The sequence below is a fragment of the Rhinolophus sinicus genome, chromosome 8 (genome assembly GCF_057876585.1).
Source record: "Rhinolophus sinicus isolate RSI-liver-muscle chromosome 8, RSI-T2T, whole genome shotgun sequence".
Classification (NCBI taxonomy): Eukaryota; Metazoa; Chordata; class Mammalia; order Chiroptera; family Rhinolophidae; genus Rhinolophus; species Rhinolophus sinicus.
Window position 1 is genome coordinate 47405906 of NC_142508.1, and position 25444 is coordinate 47431349.

The window sequence follows — 25444 nt, forward strand, 5'->3', positions numbered from 1 at the left end:
TGTAGGCTTTAAATGATATAGAGAATTAAAATGATTGACAATGATAGCAGAGGCATAACAGACATTTGGGTCACTGCTTCTAGGCAACGGTAAAAGTCCTAAAATACTCTTGAATGATTCAAAAATTCATAACAACATATGAACATTAGTAACAGTTCTATCTGAATGAGTTTCCCAGAAATTTAGCAAGAAGTCGAATGTTTACACATTTTTGTGGGTGGCAGGGAATGCTTTCAATGTCCGTCTTAATAGGAAATAGCTGGATTCTCATATTTGCCTCTGCATTCAATCTGCCGGGGTTATCTTTGTGGACGCATATAAAAGAAATCAGGCTACACAAAGGCATGTAGTTGGAAAAGGGCGGGGAATGTTAGTATACTTATCAGATAACCGTGGATATTCCTCTTAGATAGTCCAGGCTGAACAAGAGATGATGAGTTCCACTGCACAGCCAACAATCATACAGGTATTGACCTTAAACAAAACGTCTGTTTGATATTCCTGCAAAAGAAAAGTTTCAGAGAAAACATAATTTGCTATGCATAACCTGAAGCCACTCAAGGGGACAGCTATGCTGAAAGTCCTCAGCAAAGTCAGAGGAAGATCATTTGAAAAAAGGAGTTTGGAAAACTGTTCAACTTAAGCCGTATTTTCCGTAGGGCTTTGCCATCGATGTATCAGTGAAAGCTCCCCTTACAGGCCCTCCCCAATCCCATCTTGGTTGAAGTTTGTATTTTATTTATTTGTTTATTTATTTATTTGTTCCTTCGTTCATTTATTCACTCATTTGTTGATTTTTATGCAGCTATGCTTTTTTACTCGATTACATGAAAATCCATTGGTCTGCCTTGCGCTTTTAATCATTTTATCATGCACGATACTGTGAAGTCATGCTTTGATTATTTGGAAATTATGGTTTCACTGACATAGGCAGGTTTTCTGAACGTTGATACACTTCATGATAAAGATTCGTATTCATTAATGTCACCCTTTATCTTCAGTGTTGGGATGCTGTGAAGTTCAGAGTCGTCGATGCACACTTCCAAATTTATTTTGTGTTCTTTTAAACTGCTCACTTTTATACTGCAAAAAATAAAAAATGGAAAAAAATACCGTTATTTGTTTTTCTGGAATTGACAGTCTCACTTGTTTGGTTTTTGAGGGAAAGATTGCTGTCTCACCACATATTTACAGTGAATCCTAGCTAGACGAAGTGCTAAATGTGGAAAGGAAATCTGACAGTTTCATACCGAAATGCACAGTTAGCGTCCTTTGTCCAGCAGTCAGTTAAAGAACCTATTAGGTTTTAAGTACTCATACAGCGTGCTTTCACTATGCTGTTGAACACATTACCACACATTCACTGCATTAAGTAACACAAATGTTTTAGCTTACATTTCTGTAGGTCAAAAGTGGCAGTGGATGGTGCCCAATTTATTTATTTATTTTTTTAATTAAAATCTATTGGGGTGACAATGGTCAGTAAAATTACATAAGTTTCAAGTGTAGAATTCCATAATATGTGCAGGATGATTTGATTAATAGAAAATCCCAAAGCATTCAATACAATAATACATTGTTAAGGATACATACATAAGTGGTGAAACTATATAGAGAAGTAAAGGCGTGATCAACATATGATTCGGCATGATAGTTACCCCAGAGGGGCAGGAGCCTGGCAGTCTTCATACCCTGTGCCCCCTCTGAGTCATGTGTCCCCTTCAGCAGGTGGTCCCAATTGCATAGTGGTAGGTCTCACAGACACAGTGTATGCCCACACATGCAGTGTCACACACAGCATTACTGAAGTGACACAACACTATCCCATTCAGGGACTCACATACAAACTGCAGACATTCATTATCCTACATTCATTCACTTTTTTCCAGACTTCCACAAATCTTTTATTACAAATAATTAAATCTCTCCATGTCTCAGACTGTGTTCAACACCATTTCTTATCTCTAACACAGAGTACCCATTCAATACTAGAACCGAGAGAAGAAAGTGTTAAATTTCAAACTTCTGATCACATCTCATGGTGACCAGGCAAAGCTTGTATGTCATTTTCTCACGTTATCCAACTGTGTGTCTCACACATCTCATGGTCTCAGTGGAGACAAAGTTTCTATTTCATATTGTAAGTGCAGGAAGTTGAGAGAAATAAAACCCAGTGAAAACACAGTGAGGTCCATTCAACTGAGGTTTTTTTTAAAAGAAGCAAATTTAAAATTGTTGTTTTGAAGGGAGAAAGGGCAAGGAAGGCATGAGATTAAGAGTCAAAACGATGACAAAGGCTGGTAGCTATACGTGGCATGTCGTAGCTCTGGAAACTATCATATGATATTTTAAAATAAAGGGACTTTTGTGGATTTGGGGGGCTATTGTAAACATGTGCTGTTTGACATTACCTGAATTTAGTTTAAGGCTTTTTTTTCTGTAAACAAAATAAAATTTGAAGGCTTTAAGGCAAGCATCTCTCTAAGAAAAAAAAAAGTCATTTGTTATGCAATTGTGAGGCAAGACCCCACTTAAGGTTTGTCATGCATGAACTTGAGAGCTATTGTTGTTTACTGTTCCTCAGAGTTAAACTGGGTTTTGATGGAACAGGAGCCACCGCTGACTCCTCTGTCTTCAATCTTGCCTTTCTCCACATCCATCCTGAAAGGAAGACAAAAACATGTGTCCCCTTTCTCAACCTCTTTTTGGAACTGCTGCACAGAGCCCAGGAAAGCCACCATCGCATAGCAAAACTTGTCCCCGCAAAACGGCAACCCCCAGAACAACACAACAGCAGCTCCTTAGCTTTGTCTGTCTGAGGCTGCAGATGTGAGTGGTTTCCATAGGAAAAAGGCGAGACCTCTGAAACTTCAGCTCCATCTCACTGGTCAGGGCATGGAGCAGCAATGCCAGCCAGCCCCAAGCAGTGCTGACCTCGTTCCACGCCACAGGAACACTGGGCAGGAGACCCCATCTGATGTTACTGTGCCAAATTGTCCACTGTGAAGATGGTAAAGGTCTCATTGAAGACGTTGGTTTTCTTAGCTTGCCCAACTGCACCTGGGCATAATGCATCTGATTTCTACACTCTTCAGCCCATCACCTTCCAGTGCTGTCATTTAAACTCACTGCATTCCCTCTGATACTGAGCTTCCTCCCCACCCAGTCTCTCAGCCTCAGCCTGGGCAGTCTCAAGCTTTTTCTTGCTCTGTCTTGTGGCTCTTTTCCACCTCTTCCAGCTCCTGGGTCAGCCTGTGCTCCTCCAATGCCAGCTCCTGTAGCTCCGTCGGTAGCTGTTCACTGTCATCTTCATTCATTTGCTCTAAGACCTCCAAACATGTTTGCAGTTTGGACACTCATTTTCAGTGACATAGAGCTCAGTATCCAGCTGGTCTAAGAGAGAATCTGTGTATTCCCACATCTGTCTAGCCCCACAGGATGTCTAAAGGGCCCCCAGTGACCTTCAGTCTTTGACTAATGTTCTCCAAGGGGCCACCACCGCTGTCTCCCCATCACAGTGAAGCTGTGGCACTTTCCATGGACACCATCGTGGCGAGGTTCAGTAAGTGGCTCTGTCCTGAGTTAGCCTCTTCCTCCGGGGGTCTCCCCGGGCCAAGTAATGGAGCTGTGAGCTCCTAGAGGTGACTCAGTCCAGTTTGGGGGGCTGGCTGCTATGCTGGCACACAAAGCTGACCTGCGTGGTGCTGCTGGGCATCTGACCCCTCCATCTCTTGGGACTCGGAGCTGCCACCTTGGTCCACTCTACAGAGGGACACAGCGGCCTCAAGTAGGCCCTGGAGCAAGTCCTCCAGAACAGCCATCAGTCTTCAGTTACTTCCCAGTCCACCAGCCAACAGTAAGCCACTTTTATGAGCATTTATCATGCACTTGTCAGCGTTCTAAGTGCCTTCTATGTACAGACCCACGTCACCAGCACCTTGGGAGCCAGATGCTGGGCAAGGGGCTGGGCACACTGTGACCATTGTCACAGACCCCATCCTCAAGAAGAGCGGGGTCTGGGCGGGGAGGCCGATGAGCCTGGAAATGCCCATGTGGGGTGTACATGCTCTCACAGACATGGGCAGGGAGCCTCAAAGCCCTCAGCTTTCTAAAAGAACCCCCCCACCCACCCAAATCCCCTTCAGCTGCTACACCTCTTCCCAAAATACTTGAAAGAAGTGGCTGCTCTCTGCCTTCTCGTCTTCCCTCCCCCCATCTCCGTGGGCTTTGATCTATTTTCCCCACTTCTGCACAGAAACAGCTTTATTCCAGGTTGCCAGTCATCACCAGCTTTCCAAAACCCCTGCCGCCCTTCTCACCAAGGCTTCTCTGATGCTTAACCAGCCCACCGGCTGCCCGCTTCATCCCCTGCGCCCAGGCATAAAGGTGGGCACACCTCAGGGCTCTGGCTCGGCCCCTTCTTGTTTCTATCTCACCCTCCTTCTATGTGATCTCATCTGTGACTTCAAGTACCTGCACAGATGGCTCTAAAACGTGTGTCTCCAGGAGGCCCTGATTTCTCCCCTAAGCTCCAAACTCATATATCCAACTGCCTGCTCCCTGTGACAGATATCTCTGTATGGAAAACAGGATTTTTGATTCACACAAACCTGTTCCACCATACCTTTCCCCACCAAGGAAATAGCAACCCACCCAGTTGTTCAGTCAAAAAACCAATGAGTTATTCTTTTTTTCTAATCAGACCAAGTATGATAAAATCTTTAAATATATATATAAATATATATGTATACATATATATTTATATATACATATATATTTATATATATGTATATATATTTTTAACAGAGGAGAAAACAGAGGAAGGAGGAAAGGAGGGAGGGTTCACATCACAGCTAAATGCACTGTCCCACTGACCCCTAACAGTGAGACCCCCCCCGCACCCCAACTCAGGGTCTTCCCTTAGGACCCGACCCCTGCCCCACACACACCACAGAGCGGCATCTCGTGCCTCCTCCACTTCCACGTGGTACAGGCCTGGTCAGTTTGATCTCCATCGCAGACAGAGCCTCGTGCTCTAAAGACACTCTTCTCTGCCAGTGGGATGCCCTCCACTCCCCATTAGAGCTATCTCCCAAGTTTGGGGGAGCCCCTCTCCCCAGGGTCAGTGATTCCCTGCCCTGGGCCAAAATTGACCAAGTTCTTGGGGGTGGAAGAAGAGAGCTGAGGAGAGCTGGGCAGGGCCATGGGAAGAGGTGGTTCAGGGACAGGCCAAGACTCAAAGCCCCCATCTGGCTGCAAGGACCACAGATCCTGGCTGCGATCCACTCAGCTCAGGAATGTGGCAATACCAGACCATGGACCAGGCACGGGGCCCAGCTAAAGGTGCCTGGAAGTCCTCATTAGCACCGCTGGACCAGGTGAAAAACGGAGTTTCCAACAATTTGGGATTGAAGGAGGGTGGGTAAACATCAGGCCTAGTGAAATGCGTCTCCCTGCCCTTGAGCCCCACCCTCTATGTCTGCAAACCTTACAGTGGACAGGGCACTGATGGCCCATGTGCTGTCACAGAGGAGTGAGCCAGCTGTGTCATGCAGGTGCCTGTGACAGTGTGTGGCAGGTAACTTCAGGCAGCTAAGGTGGAGGTTGTGAGACATATAACCAGTGGCAGGGCAGGTGTGTGTGAAATGGGCAGGTGTACCTGCACAGCAGACACAGAAGAGTGTGCATTGGTGTGGGACGATGAGAGCGACAAGTGAGCGGTTGGGCACAGACAGGTGAGCACTTCCCTCCAAAGTGCCAGGTGTTCCAGGGCCGCAGTCCCCCAGGGCAGGGGATCCAGAGGCCTGATGTCCTTGGGACCCTCTCAGGCCCTCTTCCCTCCAGGGTACCCCCCTTGCAGGACAGGAAAGGGTCCACTTGTGACACACACCCCCAGGCTTAGGAAGGACAGCCCAGCACTCCCCTCAGAGTCAGAAGAAGATGGAAGGGGAGAAGGCACCCTTCTGCTCCAGCAATGTTCCCCTTGGGTTCTCCAAGACCCAGACACATCCAGGGCTCCGTCTTCAGGAACCAGGGGCCTGGTGAGTGTCTGCTGCCTGCGCCTGGGTGTTGCTACCCCAGCAGACAGTGCCACACAGACTTCCTCCCAGGACGGCTCAGGAAGAGCTTCCCCCTCTCCACCCGAGGCCATATGGTCCCTCCCACCTCTGAGCCCCTCACCCATACCTGCTGAGCAGGCCCCCAGTCCCCAGGGCATGTGTACACAGACAGCCCTCTGCCAGCCTGGTACCCAGGACACCCACTTAGGGCACATTCAGACCCAATGCTCACCCACCATGTGGACGCAGGTCCTCCAGGTCACCGGTAACCTGGGCGCTCACCTCACTCCCAGACCCATCCTCAGATCCTAGCCCAAGGCCCGCCCAGAGCCCCCCCGCAGGCTGAGACCGCTCCTACCCCTGCAGCCCTCGCCCCTCCCCAGGGCATCTGCTGACCAGAAGTGCACAGGGCTGGAGACCAGCCTCGGGGATGAGGATGGAGGTGGAAGGAGATGGTGGTCAGCACAGCCCCACACGTCACCACACTTACCCTCTGACCGCCACCGCACCTGGCCCACTGACCCCCGGCCATTCCTTGGCCCACATGGCTCTCCAGACTTTCACTGCTGTGGATTCCCATGCCCAGACCCTCCCAGGTCCCACAAATCACTGCTCAGCCCCTTCTAGCCACAGTTCAACAAGCTCTCATCTGTGTCTCCTGGCCAAAGAGCAGCAGGAAGCACTGAGCAGGAGGGGTCATCACCATCCCCTCCAACCCGAGGACCATGAGGGCACCCCAGGCCCAAGACCCACCCCTAGAAGCCTCCAAGAGCCCACCATCCCAGGCCAAAATCACACACACACACACACACACACACACACACACACACACACACAGCAGTGGACCCAGCACTCGAGTCTTGCCTCTCCGCATGAGAACTGGCCCCAGGGCCGAGCGCAAAGGCACACGTGAGTGGACTGCCTGGGCTGCACACGCACACACCTGATGTGCAGTGTGTACAGTACAGTACAGTGGACCTTTATAACCCACCCTTGGCTCCTTCATTGGGCAATTCAGGCTGCACTTGGACTTGCAAACCAATGGGGGTCGAAATACAGACCCTTAAAGCCCAGGGCAGGGTTTGGCTCAGGCTGTGGTACCAACCACGTGCCAGGCACGTAGAAACAAGAGTGAACCACCCCAACAGGTCCGGCCTGGAGAGCACACCATCTAGTGAGGCCACGGAGAGCAAGACAATTCTCTTCTTCTCTTGATACATGAAAACACAGCAGTGATTCAAGGCACAGTTCCAGGTGTCAGCAGGTACCGACGTCAGGGACGACGTCCTAGGGGCAGGTGGGCTTGGCACACAGGGTTGGAAGGTCCCAGGCAATCTACCTGGCCCCGAGTCTGGCTCCCACACTGCTTCCTCAGTCTCAGCAACCATCAGTCAGCATCCACTCCTGAAAATGGACTGGAACGTGCCACTTTTGGAAAAAGCTTGGAGAGCAGGCGCCCAAAATACTGGGTTTTGATGAAGTATAACAACTGGGAGCCTGGCTTATTTGTACAGCTGAGACCTGAAGGATTTGACCACCAACCAAAGCACTGGGCAGGGAGTGGACCAGGCAGAGGGAACTGCATGTGCAAAGGCTCCGTAGTGAGAAGGACAGTGGCGGTCATCAGTCCTGACCAAGGCCACATGGGCCCTGGAGGCCAGAGAGGAAGGGCGAATTGTGGCCAGAGATGAGGCACTGCATCCCAGGGTCGTGTATCCCCTTGCCTCTGACTTTGGACAAAGTATGGCACATGAACTTGAAAGGCAGGTTTGTGCTGTGATGACATAATCCAGCTGGGTGGGGAAGCCTGGTAACCAGGATGGAGCAGGCATGGAGAGAGACCAAGGGTAATCTCCACGCCTGGAAGACCAAGGGCCACCTCCACAGCAGACACAAAGAAAGAGAAAAGAGAAGGGCTGATTCTGCAACAAGGAGAAACCCAGGCAAAGCAGCTTTGACATCAGAAGCCAAAAGGGCAATCAGAAGAAAGCTTTGTGATAACTGACTAGAAAGCAAAGCCCCCCTCAAGAGGAACAGAAAACCAGAAACAAGCTTCATTTTCTGCAATTTACTCTCACCTGTTCTGTTGGGTTCACCTCCTCCTCCAAGAAGCCACCCTGATCCCAATGCAGTCCCCTTCTCCAGAGACACACTTTCCGGTTCTCAGGACCACCTCTGCGTTTAAACACTCACCAAATTCCCCCGGTACTTGCTTCCTCAGCCCACCAGGGGGCCTCCCAGCTCCAGGCCTCAGCCCAGCAGGTCCCCACTGGCTACCACTTTCCTTCTATGTGTCCCAAAGGGCACTCCCAACAATGTTCTGGTTCCTACGACCTGGCTCCCCCAAATGAATGGTCTGACAAGCAAAGGGACCCCACATCTAACAATGAGAGGAAGGGAGGGCGAGAACAGTAGCCAAGAGAAGGCTGTTCAGGTTCTCACAGGAACAGATGGACTCAAGTCAAACTATTCCATGAACAGCACTGTGATGGTTTATCGTGATTAGGGGGTCTCTTGCCTGCAGGGGCCACCCACAAGAGCAACTCCAACATAAGCCATCAGTGAGAAATCCAGGCTTCCTAATCCCCATGTGTCTTTCAGAGAAAAAAACATCTCCATTTCCTCAAACCACATTTCATTAGGTCACCCCTCGTAAGACACGACACAAGCAAAACCCCACACGATTCTAAAGTCTAAAAGGCAGACACGCTTTGAGATTTTAAAGGCATTTATACAAAAATAGTTAAACTACAATGTTTTTGACATACAAATGGACATCTGTGAGTTTCTCATAATTTTCCTAAGAAATAACAACCGTGGGCCAAGTTTTTAGAAGAAAACTATATTCTCTTAAAGAAAATGAAAATATTCTCAAAGGAAAAACTTAATTTAAGTCAAATCATATGCATTTGTCATGGAGTCTGATACACAGTACTTTCCTGCAGCAGGTGTTCTCCCCGCTGCATGAGCAGGGCACCCCCTTCAACGTCTCTTGACCAAGACCTGTGGCTGGAATTCTGAGTGAGAAGGTTCTTTTTCCGAGGCTAACGGTGGGGGCAGTCTCCAAGCCAGGAGCTAGGGACGGGGAGACTGAGGTGGGCTGTGGCTGAAAACACCCGTGGGAATCCAGGTGGCCAAGTCCCGCAGTGACCACAATGGCCAAAAGCAGGGCTGCTTTGCAGGCCGCACTCCCCAAGGGTGCCACTCCTCACGCCCTCCTGTAACCCCAAACAAGGAGCAGCCAAGGCCCTTAAGAGACACAAACAGGCCTCCGCCAGTTGCGGCTGGCCAGCCTGCATCCTGTCCTTCTACCCCGGGTCTACCTCGCACCCCTGCACACAGTGGGGCGTCTTCAGTCTGTACCCCTTGGCGGTCTGAGCCTGCCCCACCCCCACCCCTACCCTGGGCGCGAGGCCGCGAGGGTCCAGAACAGAAAGCCGTGACGGGGCGGGTGGGAGGCGGGCAGGAAGGAAGGAAGAGGCTGGAGGTGGCACGGACGGTGAATAAATAGAAGTAGCTTTGCCGCGGGGCCGGCCCCTCGGACAGCAGCTCGGTGGCAAGTGGGGGGAAGTTGGGGGGGAGGGGCGGAAGTGCGGCACCCTGACGCAAAACTTGGACCCTGGCCTGGGTCACCCATGCCGTCAGCACTCACACACACGCACACAAGGCCCCAGGGTCCGGCTCCCGCCCCTGCTCAGAGCTCGGTGACATGCACGGCAGGTGAGGGAAGCGGGCCTGGCCGGAGGCGCCGCAGGTGGCAGCGGCGGCACAGCAGGTGGCCCTCCAGCGGGTAGCAGCGACGTCCATCCTCCCCGCTCAGCTGCAGCCCACAATCCTAGGGAAGAACACAGCCCCAACCCCAGAGTGAGTAGGCAGAGGGGCGCACATTGGGCACCTCTGAGTAACAGGGTGGAGGCAGATCCATAGGGCTCTGCCCAACTTCCGGAGTTCCCTGGGTTTTATTTATTTATTGTTGGAGGGAGGGGGTCCAGAGCCCAGGTAGGACACGTGGAATTGGAGATGCCTCCTAGAGGAGGAGAGAAGAGGGAGGTGGTTAGACACAAGCCTGGAGACTGGAGGTGAGGGCTGGGCAGTAAATGGGGGTGTCAGCACAAAAATAGGATGGTCTTAACAAAACAGATTACATCTCCCAGGGAGCTCAGAGAACTAGAAAAGAGGGCAAAGGCTGAGCTCTGGAGGCTCCAACATTAAGAGGCAGAAGGAGGAGGAGGAGACCTGAGCCAAGGAGATTTGAGGGGGAAATAAAGTGAAGAAAACCGAAACTGGATGGTCCTAAGGGCAGTCAGGCAGGGAGTGGGCAGGGTGTAGAAAGCTGCTGAGAGGTTAGGGCAGTGCCACTGAGAAGTGTCTCCCGGGTCCTGCCACCTGGGGGGTCACTGGTGACCTTAGGAAGGGGGGGTCAAATGTCTCCCCCAGTGGCCTTTAGAGAGAATGGAAGAGAAGCCTTGGGGACATCAAGTAAACAAGGAGATTTGCTTTATGTCCCTCATCTTGCCATTTCACCACTGCGGTATATTTCATAGGCTAATTTTTTCTGTTTAACAAGTTATGTGACTGGCATGTGACCTCTGTAAATAACTGGCAGGAAGTGTGAAGCACAGCTATGGAGGGTGTGCTTCAGAGACAGTGGGGTACCAGGCGAGGCCACTGGACAACTTTTTCTTTCCTTTTGCCTCCCACCCCAAGGAGGCCCCTTTGGTCACACTCTTACTGCATCCAGGGCTGAACTCCTGCCTCAAAGATTTGACTTTTCTTACCCAAAGCCCCTGAGACCAACACCGGCCCCGCCCCACAAGGAATGGAGCTGGGCTGCTGCGATGGAGCCTCATGTCCCAAGCCACTCACGTCCCAGGTGTCCTCCCTGTCCTGCCACAGCCCCCTGACTGGACACTGTTTCTACCACACACCAGAGAGGGGAAGAGAGAGGAGGCCTAGAGACCCAAGTTCCTGTCCAACGGTCTTCCCTGGGGACAGCAGCACCTCATCATACAGCCTTGAGGCTCTGGCTATGAAACACCCACAGCTTGACTTGCTCGACTATCAGAATCAGCCTTAAGGACTATGCTTTGCAATCCCAAGGGACACCATGGTTTCCAGGACAGTAGAACAGGATGCCCTGTTACAGCTGGAGGGGGAACTGCAGGCCATGTTCCTCCTTCCCTGTTCCCCCAGCAGGATTCCTGTTCCCACTGGGCCACTTGCCCCCAGCCGGGCAACCTGGTTCCAAATGGGCCCTTGAGGATTGAGGATTTCTCACTGACACTCCCTCCTGCTCTTTCCTGGGGCTCTGAAATCCAACGCACTCTTCTTGATTTTTCTCCTACCTCCCCATTCCCTCACGATCGGCCTCCCCACATGGCTGCTTTGCCTCTATGCACCGCCCAAATGCTAGTGTTCCTTGGGCCATCCTGAGCTCCCCGTTCCTTCCCCGACAGCTCTCCCTGGAAGACCTCAGCTACTCCCCTGGCTTCAGCAGCCATCTACACGTCCAGGATGGAACTCCTGCTTCCAGCCATGACACTAACAAGGACCGGACTTCCCATCCTCCCGTTAACAATGAAAACCCAGGCAACATATATGAAACAATGGCTTTGCACACCCTGGACAACAGGCAAGGCAGGTTGGTGATCGCTGAGAGAAGGGAAACTAATGAGATGAGCTGCAAGTTACTTCCTGGAGAGATTTTCCGAGTTGGCCAAAGAGGGCCTACTGGTCTCCTCAAATTGAGAATTCAGGGAAGCCAAGGCGACTAGAAACCACAGGGCAGAGTATTAGAGATGAGAGAGCTATATATGCCAGTGACTCTCAGATTCCTACACCTGTAGCCAGAGTCTCTGACCTCCTAGCTGCAGCCTGGACATCTCCATTCAGGTGTCTCCAGCTACCAAAAATGAGAGCATCTCATCCCCTCTCCTCACCCTCATTCTCTCCTGAGGTGACACCTCCCAACCCCCAAACTCCCACATCTAGTCACTGCCTAAATCCAGCCCCTTTTACTGCCTAATCATCACTCAATTTACTTCCCTGAACCCAGGACCATAATCCTGACTCTACCAGCCTCCTCAGAGAACCCCAGCCCCATATCTCTTCCTCCATTCATTCCCTGCATAGCTGAGTTTCTAAACTCTGAATGCCACTGTGCCATCCTTTCTGATCATCTTCTGTTGCCCTCAGGATAAATCCACACTCCTTAGCTCATGTGGCCTTTCATCTCTAGCTCCTGCCAACTTCTCCAGTGACACAAAACAATACACTCACCTTCATGCCTAAGGACATTGTACTTCAATTGCCTGGAAATGCCCTTCTCATTGTCTCCTCGGCTAACTCTTATTCATCTTTCAAATCTTAGCTAGAGTGTCATCTCCTCCAGAAAGCCTTCCCTGATTTTCCAAGGCCTCCTATGTGCTCTGAAAACTCCCCTTGACAGCAATAATGACCCTGTGTAGATCCTGCCTGAGTACGTGTCTCTCCCATGGGAGTAGAGACTGTCTTTATTCGATGTACATCCACAACATCCCACACCTGAAAATCCTCAGTAAATACTTGATTGAATGAGAAATGGGCTGAGAGAGAACATATCTTGGGGAAAGGACTCACGGGGGGAGGACAGGTAGAATGGGTAAGAATCATACAAGAGGAGGGGGGCTCCCAGAACAACTAGGGAAAAGGAGACCCGTGTGGATGGGGTCTGCCCCAGCCTCCAGCCTTCCAGGGGGGGCCGGGCTCACCTCACAGTGGTAACATTCCACGTGGTAGTCTCTGTCCATGGACACCACACGGATGGTTGTCTCACAGCCCTGGAGGAAGAGAGGGAGTTCGCACACAATAAGCAAGCTGGGGATGGAGATGAATTATGTGTGGGTGCACACAACTACACCATGTGCTACTGTCATGGCAGATATGTATTCACGCCCATCTGAGCACTGCCATCGGGGTTTCCCTGGGGCCGGAATGAGTATCGGTAGATGCACACGAATGGATGTGCATGTGCCTCAGGCACTCTCCCATGCTGCACGCACGCGTGGCCACGAGAACCATCACACAGGTGTCAGTGTGTAGGTACATGTTCTTTTCAGTTCTTTGGAGTCAGGAAAGACCCCTGCCAGTCCTGCTTCCCCAGCTTGGGACAGAACCAGCATGTGTGGAAGACCCAGTGCCTGAGGGTCTGCACCACCCAAGGATGTCTCCTGCACAGGCCATGCCCTCGTCTCGTCTGCTGCCCCCACCACCTCTGTCTGCAGAGCTAACAGACCCAGGCAGCAGTCCTTCCATCGATGGGCAATGGAGCTGAGGGCGGCAGTGGGGTGGCCACGCAGCAGAGGCCAGCATTTCCCTCTAACTCATGCAGGCACTCTGCCCCCTGCAGCATGGACACCACATACATCCCTCAGCCCTGAGGGATACGGGGCAGGAGCATCTGCTCCTCCCTCCCACAGGGGCCTGAGAGCTGGGGCTGACCTGGACAGGACCAGGCAGAGGCTGGGCTGGGCCAAGCACCTGATCATCTCCAGGTGAATGCTTCCTACCTGTGCAGGGAGGATAGGACGGGCACAGGAGGCACATTTTGGTGCAAAAACCCTGCAGAAATAAAGAAAACCAGAAGTGACCAGCTGAGTGACCAGAAGCCACGGGCACAAGGGCAGGGCCATCCACAGCAGCCCCATGACGTGGTCCGAACTGCAGATCCCCTTTCCTTGTGTGGACAAGCCAGGGTGGGAGCAACTCCCCATGCCTTCTTGGGACTGGCTTGTTATCTGACTCCCCACTTCACCTCCACTCCACCACCTCCTCCAGGATGGCTTCAGGTTCCACCCTGCTCTATCCCTCATGCTTCCTGCAAGTTCCCTGCCCCCTAATGTCCAGGTTTGGGCCACCTTCTAGCTGAGATGCCTGCAGAGCCTGGCTCCACGCTGACCTGTGCCAGGCACCAACCCCACGCAAGGCAGCAGCACAGGACCAGAGCTCCGAGGGCTGGGCCTGGAGTCACAGCAAAGGAGAATGTACTGGCTGCTCAAATGGGTACTGGACAGGCAGGAGAAAGACACTGCAGAGACCCCCATCTCAAGCAGAAGAAGCCTAGCCTGGCCCTGGGAACAGAAGGATAAATGCTAGGTGGGACAGCCAGAAGAGTCCCCAGCACTAGGAGGAGGGAAGCACGCAGGCAAAGGCAAGGAGAGGAGAGAGAGAGCTGGTGGTTGAACCACCCAAGACAGAGGGCTCATGGCAGAGATCATGCCTTAAACCAACCACCGAGCACAACGGGAGGCCGGAAGTGCAAAGACCAAGAATGCAGAACACAGACAGGCAGACCAGGGAAATGCGTCCAGGGGAGGCAGAAGAAACAGTGGGAGTCACAACCGCTCAATACCCTGGCTACTCACGTGTGATAGTCTCGGACACAGTAGATGTTGTTGTCCACGTCCACAGTGAAGGGCACCCCGTCGAGGCACTCATTGCACACGGAGCACCGGAAGCAGCCTGGGTGGTAGGACTTCCCGAGGGCCTGGAGGATCTGGGGGTGGGAGGCACTGAAGGGTCAGTGCAGGTGGAAGGCTCAGCACAGCCCCCGGAATAGGCTCTGGCTCTGAGCCCCTGGCAGGTCTGCAACAGGTGAAAAGGGTGGGGTCCTAAGTCTGCCCATGTCCAAGGGGCTCCAGGAGCCTGGGGGAGGTTCTCACCATCTCCATGATGAGGTGTCCACACACGCTACACTTGTCAGCCGTTTGCTGGAACCCGGAGTACTGGGAGGGGACACAGGATCCAGGATGTTATGTGACAAAGGGGCACTCACTGCCCAGCCAGCACCTGCCTCCTGGCCTCAGGTCTCCATGTGAATCAGAAGGAGGGTCCCGCCCCTGCTCCCACCCATGGCAGCAGCCAGGGCATAGCTGACTCACCAGGAAGTCCTCCTGGCAGTACACTTTCTCGCCCACATTGTAGAACGCCTTCCCACGGAGTCGTCTCCCTGCAAGGAAGAGGGTCAAGAAGGGGGTCCCTGGGCCGCTGGGAACCTGGGATGGGGCCCGTGCTGCCATTTCTCAGCACCCTCCTCCAACACGAGAAGCAGATCACAGACAAAGTTTAAAATTTCCCATTAATGTTATGTTATTATCATTATACTAATTAATATTTTTAATTAAATAGAATATGTCAACAGAACTATTGTTAAGAGACTGTCAAAGCAAATATGCGAAGAACTTGTCAAGTGTACATCGATGTTCCAATTAATTTCTTTAAAATCACGTACACTACAGTTGAACTGAGAGCAGACTTTCAGAATAAACTTCCTTGTTCCAGGAACCTCAGAAGCACAACTCTCACCAGGTAAAGGAGCCCAAGAGGAAAGAGGTGTCCCTGTCAAGACAACAGCCCCAACAGACCTGGCAGCATTCCTATGAGAGTCGGGAGAAGGACACAGCGTCTAACTAGGAACAAGCGGGCACCTCCCCCCCACCCCCGGGAAGGCATCCATGAAAAGCCACAGCCGACCCCACACATAACGGTGAAATAGTGAATGCTTTTCCCCTTAGGATTCAACGCTGGCCCTAGACAGCAACAAGACAGATGGAAAAAATAAAAGATTGCAAAGGAAGAAATAAAATTTTTTAAACACAGATGACATGATTGTGGTATGTAGAAAATCATAAGGACTCTACGAAAAAACTCCTAGAGCTAATAAGTGAGTGTATCAAGGCTGTAGGATACATGGTCAACATATGAAAACCAAATATATTTTTATATTCTAGCAACAAGTGATTGGAAAATGAACTTACGAGTACAATTTTTAAAACTGCACTTGCAACGCATAAGAAAAACCACCCATAAATACTGAGGGATAAAATTAATAAAAGATGTGTCTGACTTTACTCTGCAAAACCAAACTTTGCTGAGAGAAAATTTAAAGACCTACATAGATATACCACTGCTGGAAAACAGTTCTGCACTGGATCTCTCACATTTCTGCGTATCTTACAAACAGAGAGCTGGCAGCTTTCATTCTGGATTATCTTTCCAAGGACATTAGTGGAGCAAACTGCTTAAAAGACGGTGACAGCATCTCCCCCTGAAGCAGATGGCAGGTTTGTTGGCTGCCCAGTACAATAAAGACATGTGGGGGGCGGCTGGATGGTTGGTTATGAGTGGGAGCTCTGAACAACAGAGTTGCTGGTTCGATTCCCACATGGGCCAGTGTGAGCTGCGTCCTCCACAACTAGATTGAAGACAAGGACTTGGAGCTGATGGGCCCTGAAGAAACACACTGTTCCCCAATATTCCCCAATAATAATAATAAAAAGACGTGTTCCTCCAGGACAAGGGTCAGATAGCTTTGATGGCAGCCCATTATAAAATGTCCATTATAAAATGTTGGGGTTCCCTAACTCAGGGTTCCTCAGCCCTGACACACATCTACTGTGTGTGCAGCATCCACCTGGGCCACCGCGGTGGGACTCAGGAGGGCAAATAAACTGACGTGAAAATGGCATTTCATGCAGGAGGCTCATGTTTTCAGTCAGCATCTGTGAAATGGCGACAGGCTAACTTGTCAGCTTGCAAATAGGGGAAAAAAATCTCAGACCCTGCACAGTTCCTGACAACCATCTTCATGGCTTCAAGCGGTCTAATATCAATTCCCCAAAAACTGATCTATACTTTTTTTCCCCTTTCTTCCGCCTAACCCCCCCCCCCCCCAATTCCGGTTCAAGCCGTTGTTTTTCAGTCTAGTTGTGTAGGACACAGCTGCCTGGCCCATGCTGGTATTATGAGCCTTGCCCCCACCCCCACCCCACCGCCCTCTGAGGCAGTCGGTCGCTGGTCGTCGGCAGGCTCACAGCAGCTCACTGGAGCACACAGCAGCCCGCAGCAGCTCACAGCAGCCCAGCTCCAGGGAGAGCCGTTGTTCACAGTCTTAGCTGTAGAGGGCGCAGCTCACTGGCCCAGATGACCTCGGCGTTAGGAGCACCGCGCTCCAACCACCTGAGCCACCAGGTGGGCCCGATCTATACTTTCAATGCCACCCTATCAAGATTCTAGCACTTACTCTTTTCTATGTGAAAATTGACATGCCAATTTTAATATTTATATAAAAACACACAAAAACTAGAATAGCCAAAATAATCTCGAAAAAGATAAGTGGGAAAATTTACACTACCTCCTATTTTAAAACTTACAGTAATCAAGACAGTGTAATGTTGGGATGAAGAGAGACAAAATGATCAGTGGAACAGAACAGAGTTCAAAAATAGATCCACAAATATTTCAATAAACACACAAGTGGCAAAGCAAAGTCTTTTCAGCACATGGTGGTGGAACAACTGAATATCAATATGGAAAAAAAAATAAAACTCAATTTCTTCATACCATACGCACAAATTAATATGAAATGGTTATCAACCTAAAAATGAGAAACTTAAAGCTTTTAGAAGAAAACATAGGAGACTGTCTTTATAAAACAAAACAAAAAAATTGACATACTGGATTTTGTCAAAGCAGCCCACAGCAGCCCACAGCAGCTCACAGCAGCCCAGCTTTAAATTTTCAAAATTTAAAATTTATCCAAAAATATGTCATTAAAAATATTTTTAAAAATCACACTAGGAAAAAATATTCACAAACCACACATGTGAAAAGAACTTATATTCAGAAGATATATATATTCTTTCCTACAACAATAAAGACAATTAACTTCCCATTAAAAAACTGGGCAAAACACTTGGACAGACTTCACAACAGAAGATACACATTTTCAAGAAGCAGATGAAAAGACATTCAACCTCATCAGTCATCAGGGAAATGCAAATTAAAACCACAATGAGATATCACTTCACACAGACTAGAATGGCTAAAACTAAAAAGACCAAAGTACCAACTGTTGGCAAATATGTAGAATAACCCAACTCTCTTATATTTCTAGTAGGAGTATAAAATGGTACAAGCCCTTTAGAAAGCAGTTCAGCAGTTTCTTACGAAGTTAAACATACACTTAGCCTATGACCCAGAAATTCCACTTCTTGGAATTTACTCAAGAGAAATGAAAACATTTGTCCACAAATGACCTGTACAACAACATTCACAGCACAGTAAGAAAGGAGTAAGTTACTGATGCATGTAAGTAACAACATGGACTGAAAAAAAAAAAAAAAAAAAAGGTATGCTTAGAAAAAAAAATCAACCACAAAAATAATACATACTATATGACTGCATTTATATGAAGCTCTAAGACAGACAAAACTAATCTATGGCAGTAGAAATCAGAACACTGGTTAGGTGAATATGGTGGGGGAGCATATGGGGAACAACTACAAAAGGGTAAGATAGAAGATTCTAGGGTGTTCAAATTTTTCTGTATCTTTGTTAGGGGTGTGAGTTATATAATTATAAACACTTATCCAAAATCTTTTAAGTATATACTTAAGATCTGTTTGCTGTACTATGTATAAATTTCACTCAATTAAAAAGAAGAACAAAGATAAACCTAGAACATTTTGTGCCACAGTACAGAAGTGCTCAAAAAACGACGGGGACATGTCAAAGGGCACAGAAGCCAACTGGAAGGGATTTCCTCTGCCCAAGGTTGAGACAATTTGTGCATCAAAAGGAATAATGACTGTATTGCAATACATTGCATGAATAAAAGTCTGTAAGTATGTAATACTCACAAAAGAAAAATATGTATTTTCCTCCATTTAAGTTTAAAACTTTCCTTAATATTTATATAAAGACACAAAGAACCCTAGAATAGCAAAAATAATCTTGAAAAAGATCAACAAAGTTAGAAAATTTTAACTACCTCCTATTTTAAGACTTGTAGTAATCAAGACAGCGTAATATTGGAGTGAAGAGAGACAAAAAGATCAGACAAAAAGCTAGAAAGCTTTCAAACATTCCTTGGGGAAATGTACCTTCAACATACTAGGAGACCACAATGAATTCCCACAGACAGACTTCCACAACTGATAATTACCAAAGTCGTGAAAAAGCAAGGTATCATGACCAAGAGTGAGGAGAAACAGTAAATAGAAGTAGGATTTCAAAAGGCATCAGATATTGGAATTATTAAATACAAAATACAGAATAGATGCACTTAACATGCTTATAAAATAAAAACAGATGTCTAAAACATGAGACTACAAAGATTTCTTGGACAGGACATTAAAAGCAATAACTATAAACAAATAAAAAAGATAAACTGTACTTTATTAAGAGTTGCTTTTCATCATAAGACTTCATTTCGAAAGTAATGAAGCAAGAATAGGTTAAGAATTTACAGTGCATATATCCAACAAAGAACTTTTATCCAAGATGGGTAAAGAACTCCTACAAATCAACAAGAAAAAGTCAAACAACCTAATTTAAAAATGGGCAAAAGGGGCCGGCAATTTGGAAAAAAACTGACATCTCTACATTATTGAATATACCTGTCTCTGAATATGGTATATTTTTTCTTGTCTTACTGCAATGACTAGAACCTCGAGTACAATTTTAAATAGAAGACATGATTGCAGGCATCATTGTATTCCTCATTTAAAGATCCATTTTCTCCTATTTCACCACTGAGTATGATGTTTTCATAGATTTTTAGTAACCAACTTTTATCAGCTTTAGAAGTTCCATTTTATTCTTAATTTGCTAAGAATTTCCATCATTAATGAATGTTGAATTTTACTGACTGTTTTATCTATACATATTGAGATGATTGTATAGTTTTTCTCCTCTAATCTTTTAATTAGGTGAATTACATTAATAAATTTCCTAATGTGAATCCACCCAAGCATTCTTCAGATAAACTCATCTTGGTCATAATATATTATCTTGATTATCCACGGCTGAATTCAGTTCCACAGGAAAGAAAAAGGGAATAAATAAAATAAATAGTACAAGAAAAACTCCCAGAACTGGGGGGCAAATGTCCCGTCTAACAGGGCTCTGTGCGTGCCTAGCACATCCATGGCAAAAAGCCTACACCAAATATAAACTACCGTAAGTCAGGCTTCTGCACTGCACAACTTCAGAAGCAGCATTCCCACTGTACCTACGTAAATGTCACCCTCTGAAAGTGCACAGTACACAGCCATTTCCAGAGGCCATTATAGCCAGGATTTGTGTAACATGACAGCCTTCTTCCTGAGAGCTCCAAAAAATAAAAAACAAATCACACATACAATTGAGAACGAGAATGGCATCAGAATTTAACAGCAACAGTGGCTGCTGGGAGATAAAACAATGACTTCAAAATGCTGAGTTAAAATCATCTCCAATTTGGAAATCTATCCAGTCAAACTATAAATTAAGTGTGAGGTTGGCATAAAGGCCTTTTAGATATACCAGCATTCAGAAAATGTACTCCCACATGCCCTTTCTTAAATAACTATAGTAAAATGGTGGAGTCATTTTGGTGGCTTCACAGGCTTGATTCCTCCCTTCTTTTCCAAGTTGTGTTCAGTATCCAATCTTACCTCAGACAGCAGGTGTGATTAAGGGAAACCTGAATCTACTCCCATTATCCATAGGTAGGTTTAATTAATACAAAGATAATTCCTCTTCCCTCACTACAGTATTGATTCAGAGACTCAGTCAATCAAATCATAGCCTTCCCCTCAGCCACAGGGATTGGTTCAGGAATGAATGTGTGAGATTATCTGGCCAATGACATATAAGGTGATATTTGCTAGATGTTTTCTGAAAAAGAAGTTTCCCCACTCCAAAAACGTGACCAGAAGAGATGCCCCCTCTTTCTCCAGACCAGTGATATGCCAATCGATGTCTCAAGCTGCCTCAGACATTTCACCACCCTAAGCGAAGTGGCTCTAAGGGTCAAGCCAAACCCAAGGGGAATCCAGCTAAGCTATTCATAAGGTCTGAACCACTAGATCAATCTCAGCCTGAAGCCAGCCCTATCTCTGGCCTCCCAATCCACTGGGTCAAGAAATATTCTTAGAGTTTGAGCCTCCTCAGTGGCTCCTCTGTTATATGCAGCTGAAAGCTTCCAGGAAATAGTGGATTCAATCTAGGGAGTGTACATGGGAAGGCACTAAGTGAGCCCTCCACAGGGATCTAGGGAACAACTGGCTCCGACTGACGAGAGGCCAGGGGCTCCCTGTGGGAACTTAATAGAATGACTCATACAATAGAGCATTGGTGGGGGGTGGGGGGTGACTGAAGATATGATAAAGCAAGACAACACAAGTGGGGGAAAAGGTTAGTAAAGAAAGAACTCCAGAAAAAGATTACAGAAAAAGGGGGCGGGGGCAGAAATCACAGTTTAATTCTTGGCTCTGTAGTGAATAATATTTATATAGTCATGGTAATCTAAACCTGGCTTATTGACTTAACCACAACTTATGACATGAACACACTGAGAATATGGAAGGGAGAACGGGCAGTATAAGAACCTGTTCCTCATCTATCACAGCAACATAAAGTATGTCTAAAACATCAAAAAACATGCAGCCACTATGGGAAACAGTATGGAGATTCCTCAAAAAATTAAAAATAGAACTACCGTACGACCCAGCAATTCTACTTCTGGGTAAAATTTATCTGAAGAAAACTGAAAACACTAATTGGAAAAGATATATACATCTCTATGTTCATTGCAGCATTATTTACAATAGCCAAGATGGAAGGAATCTAAGTGTCCATTGACAGATGAATGGATAAAGAAAATGTGGTACATATATAAAACGGAATATTACACAGCAATAAAAAAGAATGAAATCTTGCCATTTGTGACACTATGGATAGACCTAGAGGGTATTATGCTAAGTGAAATAAGTCTGACAGAATGACAAATGCTGTATGAGTTCACTTATATGTCTAACAAAGCAAACAATACAAAACAGAAACAGACTCAATTGTGTTCGCAGCTTCCACTGGTAAGTAAGTGTGGCTAGTACAAGCAAACTGCCCATAAATCCACCAATGGTAAAGCACTGAGGAAGCAACTGGCTACAAAAGCAGCTAGCAAGAATGCGCCCTCTATTGGAGGGGTGAAAAAACCTCACCGTTACAGACCTGGTACTGTGGCACTCGCTGAATATTAGACATTACCAGAAGTCCACTGAACTTCTGATTCGCAAACATCCCTTCCAGCATCTGGTGCGAAACATTGCTCAGGAATTCAAAACAGATCTGCCTTTCCTGAGTGCAGCTATTGGTGCTTTGCAGGAGGCAAGTGAGGCCTACCTGGTCGGCCTTTTTGAAGACACCAACCTGTACGCTATCCATGCCAAACATCTAACAATTATGCCAAATAACATCCAGCTAGCACGCGGCATACGTGGAGAATGTGCTTAAGAATCTGCTATGACAGGAAACACTTCATTCTTTAAAAAAAAAAAAAATTCTCTTCATGTTATTTGTAGTTCTGAATGTTAGATTTTTTTCCCCATGGAGTCAAAAGGTACCTAAGTATATAACTGCAAGTGGAAAAACAGGGACAGAAATCAGGAATTGGCAGTTTTCCCATTTTCGTTTGTGTGTGATTTTTAATACAAATGCAGGGACATAAAGTATTAATGCTAGTCAATGTTTCAGTGAATAAGTTTCAGCAGTTCAACTTTATAATAACTATAAATAAAGCTGCTAAATTTTTCTGGACAATGCCAGCATTTCGGTTTTTTTAAAACAAGCAAATTTCTTACTGATGGGGGAATAAATAGAAACACTTATAGATACAGAGAACAAACTGAAGGTTGCCAGAGGGGAGGGAAGTAAGGGGAAGGGTGGAAAAGGTGAAGAGGAATAGGAGGTACAAACTTCCAGTTTAAAAAAAAAAAAAAGTCACGGGGATGTAACGTACAACACAGGGAATATAGTCAATAATATCGTAATAACTTTGCACAGTGACAGATGATTAATAGACTTACTGTGGTGATCACATCATAATGTATATAAATGTCAAATCACTATGTTGTACTTTGGAGACAAATATAACATTGTATGCCAACTATACTTCAATAAAATTTTTATTTTTTTAAAAGAAACAGTAGTGCATGCTTGTTAGAGATATGGAGGTATCTTACTAGAAGAAATTGCTCAAAAATGTTCCATGGCCACCTCTGAGGAATGGGGCCAGTATTAGAAAGGAAACGTGTTTGTTTGTTTTTTTGCTGTTGCAAAAACAGCTTCTTAGAATGATTTGACTTAATACTGTGCAGGTATTATACTTTTATAAAATAAAATATTAAAACGTGTACTATAAATAAATGAAAAATGTCTGCTTCAGGGCAGTAGGAAAATCAAGAGTGAAGACTTATTAGGTTGGTTGGGTTATAGTTACTTTTTTCTTTCTATAACTTTGTCTAGGTTAAATGATAATATTTACAGTTTATGTTGTGTATAAAATCAGGACAAAAAATAAATTGCAAGGAGAAGAAATATTAGCCCCACGTCCAGGCAAGCAGAAGGCACGGCACCCAGGCAGCCGGGAGAGACTGGTATCCTCCACAGGACGGAGCCTCCAAAGCCCAGGGCCAGAGGGACAGCCTTTCCCAATCGCCAGCAAAAGGCTCCTCCCTGGCTCTATGCTTCCCTCTCCAAGGCCCAGTAGCTATTCCCAGAGGCCTGGGCCTCTCAAGCAGGCCAGGTCCAGAGAGAAAGAGGCCACAACTTAGCCTCCTCCACACCTCAGCCTGAGCCAGAGCTGGGTGGTCCACCTGCCTGGCACTCAGGTGCGAGGGGGTCCATGGTGCATGAGGGACCAAGAAGCAGTTACCTACCACAGGAGTCACAGGTGAAGCAATCAGTGTGATATAGGCTCCCCATTGCCTGGCACGCTTGCCTTGCTCCGTAGATGCCAAGCCCACACTTGATGCAAATGCCTATGGGAGGAGAGGCAGGAAAGAGCAGTGGTTAGCACCGTAACTGTGGACTTGGATGGACATCATTCAACTCCTAGTCCCAAGGCTGCCCAGCCGCCTGACCTTGGGCAAGTGAACTTCCCGAGCCTTCTATCACACAGTTACAAATGGCTAACACGGGGACAAGGGTACCCACCACTTAGGGCTTGTTGCTGTGGTTTTCACAGAGCACCTGGCACAGTCACAGCTAACTGACGCTGTCCTCACCATCAAGATGATGACATGTTTAGTCATTCTGAACCCCTTCACCCATGACCTGCTCTCGGACTAAGGGAAAATTCTTTCACCTGTCTATGAACCAAAGAGAATGAGGGCCACACAGGCACAACCAGGGCCGTCACTGCCCCTTCCCAGCTCTACCATAAGGCTCATTTATTCTCCTGTCCGGTCAGCACACTGAGCGCTGGCTGCCACGTGCCCTGCACATTCAGGTGTAGGAGATTCTGCAGTGCACCAGCCAACGCCCTCCCCCCTCAAGGAGCCTGTATTCCAATGGAGGGAGACAGACAACAACCGGTCAATAATATCTCAGGAGGAAACAAGTACTATGGAGGAAAATAAGACTGATTAAAAGTACATCTGAGTGGGGCCAGCCTGGTGGCTCAAGCGGTTAGAGCTCCATGCTCCTAACTCTGAAGGCTGCAGGTTTGATTCCCACATGGGCCAGTGGGCTCTCAACCACAAGGTTGCAGGTTCAACTCCTCGAGTCCCGCAAGGGATGGTGGGCAGCGCCCCCTGCAACTAGCAACGGCAACTGGACCTGGAGCTGAGCTGCGCCCTCCACAACTAAGACTGAAAGGACAACAACTTGATTTGGAAAAAAGTCCTGGAAGTACACACTGTTCCCCAATAAAGTCCTGTTCCCCTTCCCCAATAAAATCTTAAAAAAAAGTATGTTTGAGTGTGTTATGTTTAAATAGGGTGGGGTGATCAGAGAAGGCCATACTGACAAGCGGATCTTTGTGCAAAGGTCTTAAGAAATGAGGGAGGGAAGTTGCAGGCCTCTGGGATTACTGGGTGGAATCGGGGACACCCCTGGCAGCACAGGGTAGGGTGCTCAGCGGGCAGGGGAGGGATGGTCAGGAGAGGAGTGACCAGCAAAGTCAGGGCAAAGCCCAGCACTAGCTGTAAGGACTCCTTGACCAGCCCTCCTGGAGACCCAGCCCGTAGGCGGCCAGCCCAGGCATCAGAAGTCCCCTTCTCAGAGTTACCCAGGGTGTCTCAGGCCCCAGACGGCATGAAGACGCACTCCACCCGCCCTCTGACTCTGAAATCTTCTGGCTGTTCTAGGACATGCTGCCCTCACCCTCTCCTTGCTTTCAACCAGGTCTCTCTCCTTAACATTTAACTATGGTCAAGCCTCTTCCATCTTTAAAAAAAAAAACCTCCTTCCCCATCCGCCACCCCATTTCCTAGAAAGAAAGCTTAGTCCACATTCAGTCATCTCCTAACTGTGCTAACCCATGGATTTCCTGTTCTGATCTTGCTAAAGGGGGACTTCTCTTT

General features: G+C 47.6%; 1 protein-coding gene and 2 pseudogenes across 5 annotated transcripts in view; 1 reads left to right on the forward strand and 2 right to left on the reverse strand.

Annotated features, from left to right (window-relative positions):
• Nucleotides 1–202: 202 nt before the first annotated feature.
• Nucleotides 203–25444, reverse strand: part of WTIP (WT1 interacting protein) — a 29789-nt gene continuing 4547 nt past the window's right edge. The window contains exons 2-8 of one of the 4 annotated variants that reach the window (XM_074314409.2): nt 23798–23899; nt 14978–15045; nt 14759–14821; nt 14462–14681; nt 13607–13658; nt 12809–12877; nt 203–1083 (exon numbers count right to left, since the gene is read on the reverse strand). In XM_074314409.2, coding sequence (XP_074170510.2) covers nt 957–1083; nt 12809–12877; nt 13607–13658; nt 14462–14681; nt 14759–14821; nt 14978–15045; nt 23798–23899 — 701 coding nt within the window. In that variant the 3' untranslated portion in view covers nt 203–956. Of the gene's footprint in view, nt 1084–8769; nt 9895–12808; nt 12878–13606; nt 13659–14461; nt 14682–14758; nt 14822–14977; nt 15046–23797; nt 23900–25444 lie in introns of those variants that run through there. The other 3 variants (XM_074314412.2, XM_019742641.3, XM_074314411.2) reach the window with 3 other exon arrangements.
• Nucleotides 1091–3821, reverse strand: LOC109439861 (beclin-1 pseudogene; annotated as a pseudogene).
• On the forward strand, nt 18366–23799 carry LOC109453132 (histone H3.3A-like; annotated as a pseudogene). Its single transcript, XR_016022155.1, has 2 exons — nt 18366–18386; nt 21971–23799. The product of XR_016022155.1 is annotated as a histone H3.3A-like (transcript).